Source organism: Saccostrea echinata, unplaced genomic scaffold (assembly GCF_033153115.1).
Source record: "Saccostrea echinata isolate AGI-Se365-2 ecotype Australia unplaced genomic scaffold, CSIRO_AGI_Sech_v1 ptg000005l, whole genome shotgun sequence".
NCBI classification, from domain to species: Eukaryota; Metazoa; Mollusca; class Bivalvia; order Ostreida; family Ostreidae; genus Saccostrea; species Saccostrea echinata.
In genome coordinates, this window is record NW_026889754.1 from 8,409,875 (window position 1) to 8,421,477 (window position 11,603).

The following is an 11,603-nucleotide window of genomic DNA, read 5'->3' on the forward strand; positions in this document are numbered from 1 at the left end:
AGTATTTTCCATGTGATTTCAAAACCCAAAAACAAACTAATTTTTTTCCAAATATTTTCACAAAATTTACACCTGTACAGGAGATGTTCAGTGTCTTCAACAACCATACAATATTCACAAAAAGGTTCTACATCTTTGTTCCATTTTCTTACATTTAAGTTATTGTTCAATATGCAATTCAATAATTTATAATTGAATTCAGCAACATTTTTTCATACACATACTTAATTTTAGCTAGATATACATTTTTCCAGACATATTTGTAACAAAGATCAAAAGTCTTTTGCCACATATTTTCATAATCTGATCATTGAAACTTTATGTTTACCAAAATTGAATAATAAAAATCACATTTAAGGTTTGCTACAGTTCTTACACTACTATCTCTAAATAAAAATGACACTTCGTTTTTAATATTAATAAATTTTGCATATGTACAATCAAAATTGTTTTTGTATTCTCTGAATGCCTTCTTTATCATAATATATTCACAGAGTATATTGTTTTTCTTTTCCAGTATATTATAAAAGTGTTCAATACTAAGGAAGTTTCCATCATTATCAAAAAGATCTTTGATATATAGAATATCACTTTCTATCCAGTTTTCAAAACAAAGAGGTTTAGAATCATACTGAAACAGATTATTGTTCCAAATGAATTCCGATAAAAATTGGTCTCTCTTTAAAGCACAAATTTGTTTAACTTTTTTACATTTATTGAAAGCAGAAAGGACTTCACCATAAAAAAGTGGTATTCTTAGCATCTTAAAAAAAAGCAGTATTTTCAAAGTTACATACACTTGTTTTAACAATATCATTAACTGACAGGTTTTTAAGATTAAGAATATTATTCAACATGTTATATATTATACTTCTTTTATCTAGTATTCGTTTTATCCAAGAAGCCTTCGCTGCAGTAAATTTACTCTCCTATTCCACCTTGGTCAACTTTACCAATTAGCGTATTTCTCTTTATCCTATCTTTTTTCTTCCATAAGAAATTAAATACAAGTTTTGATACATTTTCAAAGAATTGATTTTTTGGATTTGACAAAATAAAAGCATTATATTACAATTTAGATAATGCTAGTATATTTATTATAGTGCATTTTCCGAAGATCGTTAAGTTTCGCCTTCTCCAAACACTCAGTATTCTTTCAAGTTTCTCTAATTTATTTGTCCAATTCATATCATAACAGATATCCTTATCCGAGATATACACCTATATATCAAGAACAATTTTAACAAACCTGATCAGAGCATGCATGTGTTCAGGAAATATAAATAGTAATGTATTTTATCTATCATGTTAATTTTGAATTTACTGGGTGGCAGTAAATACATTATTAGCAGCAATCAATCCTGAAGCATGCTTGTTTAAATGTTTCAGTTTAGAAAAGTGTTCTTATTCTCATTAATTTGATCTCTTCTGCCTACCTCAAAATCAGTTGAAATTGTCATTGCTTGCCAGCAGTTTTAAGGTATGAGAAGTGCCACCAACTTGGTAACCTTATTGCATATATGTATATATATATATATATATATATATATATATATATATATATATATATATATATATATATATATATATATATATATATATGCGCTAATTCATTTTCACACAATATCCCTTTCTCTATGCCATCTCCGACATGCTGCATTTTTGCTTGATCTATCCATAAATCTTCAAGGACATCTCTCTAATCATTAATGGTCATCCTGCTTGGATCACCACCTCTTCTGGCAATAAATTAATGTTAATCCTAAAACTATCAAATCTCATCTTGTAGTTTGCAAAGTTTTGTTTAATCTAATGGGTGATAACATCTGATCTTTTTTTTGTTGTACATGGAAAAGAAATTCACTCCCCGTACTCTGAAGAAGTCCTCCATATTGTTAAAGTGTTTATCTGCTGGATATTGATGCTCCTGGCCTCCTTCAGCTCTCTCAGAGAATTCAGTTCCTGGTAGAGAGGATAAGGATGCACTGCAGGCATTCTTTGTATCATTCTTCGTTTATGACCACTCTTCGTTTATGATGACCGTTCACGGTAGCTCCGTCGGTAGAGCGCTCGCTCCGTGATCGGAAGGTCGTGAGTTCGAATCTCGAATCTATTGGAAGTCGATAACTTATTCAGCATAACTTTAACTCCTAAGCTTAAACAAACTTTAACTTGGTTACGTAATGGTCAAGACCATTGTCATCCTATCAATTTAGCCAGACTCTTAAGACATTTATAATAAAATAATGAGAAAAAATTGCTAGCAATGCAAACAAATCGACAGAAACCTACAAAAGAGCACCAGGAGTATTACATGATTCACATAAAAACTGTCTTTAAAAACAAACAGTATAATTTTTAATGAAGTAGTAAGTGAAAAATTTGCGTTTACCTTCTTTGATCGAAGTTTATCATATACATTGACAATAATCCGCTCAGTTATATCCACAAACCCAACCAACGACTAGACGCAACGACGATGAGGTGGATAGGAGAGCTAGCTCAGTCTGACGAAAAGGTTTTATAATCCACGAAGCTAAATTTGGATGCCCAATTTCTTCAATGGACTTTGAACTGGGCTCTTATATGATGACATTTGTACCCTGGTTCAGAAGAAAATGACTTGATTTGAACGAATAAACTTATTATCAACTGCTGATCTTCTAATGAAGAAGGACTCTTTTTTTTGCTTGCCCTGATCAATGTCTCAGACATGAAATCAAAGTTTCTGGTTATTACGTTCATCCCAGACAAAGCTGATGTGCGCTTTGCCATAGTTTTTTTTCAGTTTATTTGAATGGATTGCCTTTATATTGTCTTTTACAGGTCTATCTATATACTTCATCTGTAGATCTGCAGCAATGCAAAAGCAAGACCTAGTTCTAACATTCGAGATGAAAAAGATTCCACTAAAGCAGGTCGTTACTGCTCAACTATAGGTATCAGTATCCTCATAGGATTTATATATGAGCTGGTAATATCAACTTCCACACATATCCGAGGTTCTGTGTTCCTAGTGGAATTATGAATTATTTGTATGGAATCTTTTAGATGTATTTTTGTACAAAATTCCTAATTACACCACATATGACTTGCTGCTTCTCTGCATCACTTAGTTCATTGGCAAGCAAATCTTTTAAGGTGACGTACAGGCTCTTTATTGACATCTTTCATGTATAAGTATCGCAGAGCTTGAACAACCACATGTGATGCTATCGCAAAACTGCCAAGTTCTTTGCACTGCTCATAGTGATTTTTTTAACAGTTTCCCCATTTGCAGGTGATCTATGTTGTTTTTTTTTATTCTGCGTACAATGTTCCTGGTTCAGTTCAGTTGTAATTGTACAGAGTTTTTAACAATAGAGTTTTTTAAAAAAAAAAGCAATCTCTAAATGGAAAACCTGATATGTAACTGGTGACAAGTGACGAACCTTTTTTCTTCGCATGGCTTGTTGGCGGACTCGCTTTCAGTTTGCACCAGAAAATCTTTCTCTAGTTAATTAGTTTACACCGATATGGACTTTAACACCAACCAGATATGTTGCATGTTACTGTTGCATGTCAGTTGCATGTTACTAACATTCACAGAGTGCTTTAATAAATCGGCGGTGCAAAAACTTTACAAGACTTGCAGACGAAAAGTAAACAACTTCACTAGCGAATCCCGATCGCGATGGAACACTAATAACAGTTCGTAGGTCTAATACACAATTGATTATTTTAGTAAATTCATAACTTGTATCGGTATAATAAAACAATTGATTACCCCTTATGAGTTGAACATGGTGAAATAAGGACCCTCGACCTGGTCAGGTCACCTTGTGGGCCAGGTCGAGGGTCCTTATTTCACCATGTTGATCTCATAAGGGGTAAATGATAGTGTAATAATACATAATCAGTGAACTCACAGAAAATAAATAACGAGCTCATCAAAAGCCTTATTCAAATGTTGCATATGACTGTCAGCAACTTTTACGTAAATAGGTATTTACAAAAATAAAAATTTCATGGACGGCACATCTAACATTGCACATAATTTATATACTGAAACGCAAAAGAAACGCAACATCCTATTTTAAGGTAAAATATTATATATAGGATATAATTTTGTATCTAAAAAGTAAGCACATCTTCATCTTTGTAAATATCGGTAATTTAACGGTTGAATGATTTTCCTACCATTACCGGAAGTTAGGTTTGAGTCCGCTTAACAGAAATCAAAAATTGCATGTTTAACAAAATATTTGGCAATAATATGGGGTTTTAAGAATTTGTATCTGTTCATCATAAGTAATGAAGCAATGTTACGAAAAATAAATTCTCCTTTCTTTTCCGTAAGCGATGCCAAGGCTTCCTAAAAATGACTTAAGTACGCATTTCCATTGAACTAGCTGGAAAATCTCAAAATAAAGGTGATTGGGAGTTGCATATGCAAATATGCAACACCTCACGCCTCAACAGGCTCTTACGTTTCATTAGCATGAATGACAGACCTTGGACCGGAAGTCCAAGGGTTACTACACTGCTCTTGGCCAGAGAATATTCGACCTCGTCATCTGAAAAACAGGCATTTAAAAATGGCAAAGAATATTTCTTTCGCTCAGATCTCGAGATCGATGAACCTATTGCATCGTAGAAATCAAGCTGCAACTGTTGTACTTGGCAGTCTTGCACGCTGTAATTGAATTGCCGGGGTGGGGGGTGTTTTAACATTCATGTGTTACTTTCTAAAGTTAAAAGATTATAATTTAATATTTTTATCAAATCTCTGATGTTTATAAATCGAGTTTTAACTTACTGTATTCATTTTTTGAAAATCATTAGATAAAAAATTCAAATATTTGTAGATTACTGCTTGCTGCGTTTCTTTTGCGTTTCAGTATACAATAGCTAAAAACCACCCACCAACCATCCTAAGCTATCATATTTACCCCTAATAAATTTAAAGATACATGTACATAATTAACAAAGCTAGATAAACTAAACTTTACAATAAGAATAAACATTCAATTTACATTCTGCAATTAATTAATGATCTATCATTTATACCGATTAATGTTCATTTTCTAAATCTCTTAGATGGTCTATAGCTGTTGGGCACTCCATGCTGTAACATCTTTTTCTTCCTTCTGTATAGATCCGTAAAAATCAGCTAATGATTATTCTTTGCTTTGAACACCACCGTAAACACTATCTAGAGTCTCAAGAATATTTTCTATCGGCTTTTCCAGTCCTTGATATATAACCATTCGCGCTGCTGAGCCAGTCAGAGATCTTCTGATTGCGAAGTTCTTTTGCTCTTTAGTGTATGTTGGATCCTTAAGTGTCATATTCACTTCATATCTCCATACATCATAGGAGATTTCTGATTTGTTATCTCCTCCAGAAAAAGTTCTAATTTTTGGGGGAAATGAAGATAATATTACCGTTTTCTTCGATATAGCTCCAGTGTCCGGTAAAGCAAGTGGTTGGAGTTGTTGGATAGGCTTTGTGTCCTTTGACTTAATGTAACTTTGTATCCAATTGTCCAGTTCCTCTGGTGTGTCACCTTTTGGATTCAATCGCATGGCTTGGAATGTTTGAAACATTTTTTCATATCCACCTTTCAGAGGTGTAGTAGTTGTAAGAGGTGCAGTAGTTGTCATAGGACTGGTTGGTAGTGTAGTGATTGCTGTTTCGTCAGTTGCCACGATAAAATTTCACTGTTTTCATTCTAAAAATTTCAATTTCACAATAAGTCACATTCAATAGAAATGAATGACGATTACAATATAACTGGTAATTAAAAGAAAAGGAAATTAATTTATGTACATATTTACGAGGGCGAAGATTTTGAACACATTCAATGAACATATTAGAGGTTCGGTAAAGTACAACTTTGACGTTGGTAACATGCACCACTCTCCACTTGGAATGCTGGGCAACTCGCCCCCCCCCCCCCCCCCCCCGACAGGTCGCCCCCAATTCAGGACAGGTCGCCCCCATTTTAAACAACTCGCCCCCAGTTTAAGAAACTAACAAATATTAAATGTTTATATAGATATTTGAATTTAAAAATGTTCTTAGAAAATTAAAACAAACAACTGAAAATAAAATTTCTCAATTTTTTTGAACATAAAACACAACACAAATAATTGAAACACTAATATCTATTGTCGGTACTGGACTTTTTTGATATATCTTCACTAAATGCACACATTTGTTTACATTTTCATCACAAATAAAAGTAAATATACGTAATTTTCAGAGCTTGCATGCTTTAATTCTTCATCAGTTTGAAGCTGCTTCGGAGCTTTAAAAAAACAAAAATCAAAAACAAAATATACGTAATGCGTGCATGTCCTAATTAGTCATCACTTTGAAGTCAGGCGCGTAACCAGAATAGAAATGATGTGTACGCAGAGAACGGCAGGGGGTTGGGTGGGTGTGGGTCTTGAGCCCCCCCCCCCCCCCAGTATTTAAGGGTTCTGGTCAAACACGTAATATAGATTTTGCCAGCCAGGAAAAAATTACAACTTTAAAGATTTTGTCAAGCAAGGAAGGAAAAAGGAAGATTGTCAAAATTCAAAGTCCTATTTTCTTTGTGTTTGTTTGTTGAAGGGTGGGGGGGGGTCAATCTTTCACAAACCAAATTTTTATTAATACATTACCAAATTACCATGAATTAACAATAGTGCAAAAAACAGTGGGGTCCACCCTTTCAATGTACATTTCTTTCAATAGTAAAAGGTTAGGTTTTGGGAATAAATAGTGGGGAGGCTCCCCTGATACTACGTGCCTGCTGGTGAGGGCCCAGAAGCTCCGGAGTTTTAACAAATATTTCATTCATTTTCTTGAAAAATAAAAATTATGCCATTTAGTTCTTGTTTAGGAAATAAAAGACATAGTAATATTTATTGTTTTAACGAAAATTAATATTCCGTGGAAACTTATTGTACTTCTAATTGAGGCTAAAAATTTAACCGATATATTAATTGGTATCATGTAATCATTCTTAACCTTAAAAAACACGTATACAAAAATTTTAATTATGAACAAAAAAAATATCGTATTGTAAATTATACTGGTAGATCATAGCATTCAACGATGTAGCTGAAATTTAATTTTTCAAAGATCTTTTTAAAAAATATCAATGTATGATCATACAGCCATGATAATTTAAAATTTAAATCGAACACAGTATGACACAGAATAATTTGAAATACGAATATTTGTTGTATGGTACTGAGATTTTTTTTCTCCGAATAATTCTCTCTTTTTTCTTTTTTTTTCCTGAAAATGATGTGTACGCACTTGCGTATTTGCGTATAGCCGTCAGAGGACAATGTGCTCTTTTAAAATAGACATATTTTATCAATATAAATATATGTTTTCAAAATATGATAAATCAAAATGCATTTATTCAAAATAAAGAAAATAACACTTATAAATACTGAATAGTGGTTCTAGAAATTATACCTGTTATCTACAAATCCCTAGACCAGGCTGGACTTGAAACGGGGAAAATAAATTTACTCAGATACTTCTTATTCACTCATGACAACATCCGGTTTTAAAACGAGGCTCTCAGCGCAAACAAATATGTCGGCATATCATTGTTGTGTGCCACTTTGTACGAATGATTCTCGTTATGACGAGAAGAACCTCTTGTCGTTCCATCGATTTCCAAGTGACAACGAATTAAGAAAAGAATGGATCGTCAAAATTCGCCGTGATATAGGACGAAATAATTTCCAGGTAATGCTTTCATTTGCATCTATAGGGCAACTATCACTATGCATTCGTGTAAGCCTATATCGGTACATGTTTATGATGCATGATGTGGCACATACAAACATGACAACCACAAACGAGTTTGATTTTTTCGTTGAAGAAATGTGTTCTGTTATAATTAATAATTTATTTCTATGCGACTAACGCATTAATATTTTGAATATTAAATGAAATCTCACATAATGTGTACACTCCTATTGCACGTGTACAACAGAGTACAATACATTGTAAATGCTCCTGACCTCGATACGGCGAAGAATATAACTAAAGTTCTCTTAGAGTATCAATTAATCAAAGAAAATTGCATCACAATGCCTCATGATGCCTCTCAAAAATAAAGAGATAACAGTGTTCAGATATATAGATACGTATACACATTATAAGCTGACTCTGGGAGGGTGGGGTAGTTAGACAGTCAAATACACACATTTACTAATAAAAATAAGTTTTTATGGAAATCAAGTTAGGCTAAGTTGTTTGCATGTGTGCTTAATGTGTTTTCTATATTCAGATTACAAATAATGCCCTTGTGTGCTCTGCACACTTTGAAGATGCGTACATAAAGAGGACACTGGCAGGAAAGAGAAAACTTATCGCTGGTGCTGTCCCAACAAAATTTGCCTGGACAAAGACACCTGCAAAGCGCTTGGGACCACAGCGCAGATCAATGCAAGTTTTATTTAAATGAATTTATGTAAATATATCCTGTCCGTATGGACAGGTATATCTGCAGAACTAGTTCTAAGGGCATTTTTCAAATTAACCGATAGATACTGAAATTTTAATTCTCATAGAACTACAATTCTGTAGTAAATGTAATGAGCTTTTCAAATTATATTCATTAATTATTATGTAATATAATTATCTTGTGTTATAATTTAAAGTACATGTAGATTAGTTATGTTGCACAAGCACCTAATTTTGTTTTTTTAATTTACAAGAACAAAATGATAAAACCTTTCTTCATATTATTAATTCAAAAGGAAATTTCTCAATTTGATTTTTCAGAATAAATTTAGAAAGAAAATTAAAAATAAGTCGACAAATTCTTTTGTCCAAATTTTCTCATCATGTAATCAGCACATAAAATCTGTACTTTGGTACTGTGTGTGCATATACTCTCAAAATGCCTGATATATATTAATAATCATCTTTAAATACAACTTGATGAATTGTAGTTTTTTAATTTTAATTTTCAGAGTCAAGATTGAAAAGGGTAAGGATGAAAATGTTATTGCATCAGACTCTGTACAAGTTCCACTGGCAACATTTGACCATGACTATGTTGTGCAACAGGAATCAGATTCTTCGAAACTTGAATCGGCTCAAGTAGAACTTAAGCGACTCGAGGAGGAGAACGCAGCTCTAAGAGAGGCAAAGTTTGGATTAGAACGATTTCACAATGACAACAACATGATAAATTTCTACACAGGGTTCAAAGATTACCAAACATTGAAAGCTGTGTTTAGTGCTCTCAAACCAACAGCTACAACTATGATTCGATGGACTCAGATGCAGAGACAGGAAGCGGATTTAGAAAAATTAAAAAAAACAATTTTTAGTTCGGAAAGTCATCATCTGTCCCTGATTGACGAATTCTTTGTCTTCCTTTGTAGAATTAGACAAGGCTTCCCTGAACAAGATCTAGCGGTTATATTTTGTGTGTCACAAACATCTATAAGCAGAATTTTGATCACATGGTCAAACTACCTGTATGCTATGCTTGGCAGTTTGCCTCTATGGCTTTCAAGAAGTGTTGTGAATAAGAACATGCCTGAAAGTTTTAGAATTACATACCCATTTACTCGTGTAATACTTGACTGCACTGAGATAAAAGTACAAACCCCTAGCTCAAAAGTTCTTAACTCACAGATTTACTCGAACTACAAAAGCCACACCACATTCAAGGGTCTTGTTGGTATTACACCCTGTGGAACTGTTTCATTCGTTAGCTCTCTATACACTGGAGGGATTTCCGACAAAGAAATCACAGCCAGATCTGGAATACTTGATCTGCTTGAAGAGAATGATGATGTCATGGCAGACAAGGGATTTTTAATATCTGATCTACTGCAAGCCAAGAATGCTGGCCTAGGTATTCCTCCTTTCTTAGGAGCAAAAGGGAAGTTTTCCAGGAATGAGGTTGCTACAACCCATGAAATTGCACGTCTTCGAATTCATGTTGAACGGGCAATCCGAAGAGTAAAGGAGTACCACATTTTCCCCTGAATCTTGCACCATCAATCAACCAAATATGGACTGTGTGTGTTATTCTGACAAATTTTCGGGGAGCATTATTTTAAGAAAACTACTAGAAATGAGTTAAAACATTATGTATTTTAATTATATTCAAATCTTACACTACTGTAATGATTTTCCCCTTAGATTCCAAAAAATCCCCTGACGTTCCCCTGTCTGTCCCTGACATTTTCCTGTCTCCCCCTGACTTTCTCCTATGATCCCCTGTCGTTGTCCCTGACTACCCTGTCTACTCCCTGACGTCCCCTGACTTTGCCCCTGTTACCACTGTCTAACCCCTGATGTCCCCTGACATTCCCTGACGTCCCTGTCAACTCCCTGATGTCCCCTGACTAAGTCCCTGACCACCCTGCCAACCCCCTGTCGTCTCCTGACATTCATTTTGACCAGGAAAAAGGGTTAAATATGTTTTGTTGCTATTTACTTGTGAGAAGTACGTTACTCTTGGCAATTCTTAAGTTTTGTGAAAATATATATTTAGTCAATTGTTATTTGTTTGAATATCTTGAGTAATTTATTTCTTAATATGATTGTATTTGATTGTTTTAGTTTACTACATGTAGCTTTTAGATAAATTTTAAGGAGAATAAATGCCAGTTACTTTGAAAAGAATGAATTACAAATTTATTGTGTCTTGTTATGAATGGCAAGTAAATATATTTATATTTATTTATATGTTTATCTATATATCCACATGTATTTATTTATTTGTTTTATTTATTTATTGACTAATTTATTAATTAAATCTGTTCATATATTTCTTTTTAGATATATTTTCCTTATTGAATTATTAATTAATTGATAAATATTATACATTTATTTAGTTTTTAATTCATTTTATTTTAATTAATTAATTCTATTTTATTCAATTTATTTGTGAGTTTCGCATAAACAGTCGTAAGGTAAAACAAAATATGCTTCAAAGTATCTTTTAAGCATATTTACATTTCTTTTAATTCTTTTTACTTCATGATGGGTATCAAAATAATTGTCTTATTACACACAATCTGAATTCGGAATTTGTTTTATTGCTTCTTTTACTTTGGAAAAAAAATTAAAAATGTTCCTCAAAGACTGTCATGGCTGTGAGAGTAGTTCCGAGCTGTTGATAGTTGACCAGTGACTCTGGGTATACAGACCAGACACCTATTCTTCTTTTGACTGACCACTATACACTGTTTATTCTGTGGCAGCACGACCGTATCCACTCTGCAGGTGTTATTTCTTTCACAACCGTGACAAGTTTTTGAGGAAATTTTTATTTTACCAAAGTAAAAGAGATAATAAAACAAATTCCAGATTCAGATTGTGCGTAAGGAGACGATGATTTTGATACCCATCATGAAATTAAAAGAATTAAAAGTAATTTGAATATGCTTACAAAATAGTTTGAAGCAAATTTGTTTTACCTGGAGATTGTTTATGAATAACTATACAAATTGAATTAAATAAAAATTAATCAATAAATTAATATAAAAGAAATAAATAAAATAAAATAAAATAAATAAATAATTTAAATAAATTAATTTATTTGTTAAAAATTAAATAAAACAAATACGTAAAAATAAATT

At 32.9% G+C, this 11,603-nt stretch overlaps 1 protein-coding gene across 1 annotated transcript; it reads left to right on the plus strand.

The window, feature by feature from the left end:
- Nucleotides 1-8,486: 8,486 nt before the first annotated feature.
- LOC133179609 (uncharacterized) lies at nt 8,487-10,002 on the plus strand. The gene is made up of 2 exons (XM_061314320.1): nt 8,487-8,494; nt 8,973-10,002. Exons 1-2 carry the CDS (start codon nt 8,487-8,489, stop codon nt 10,000-10,002), a joined length of 1,038 nt encoding a protein of 345 aa, XP_061170304.1.
- The last annotated feature ends 1,601 nt before the right edge of the window (nt 10,003-11,603 follow it).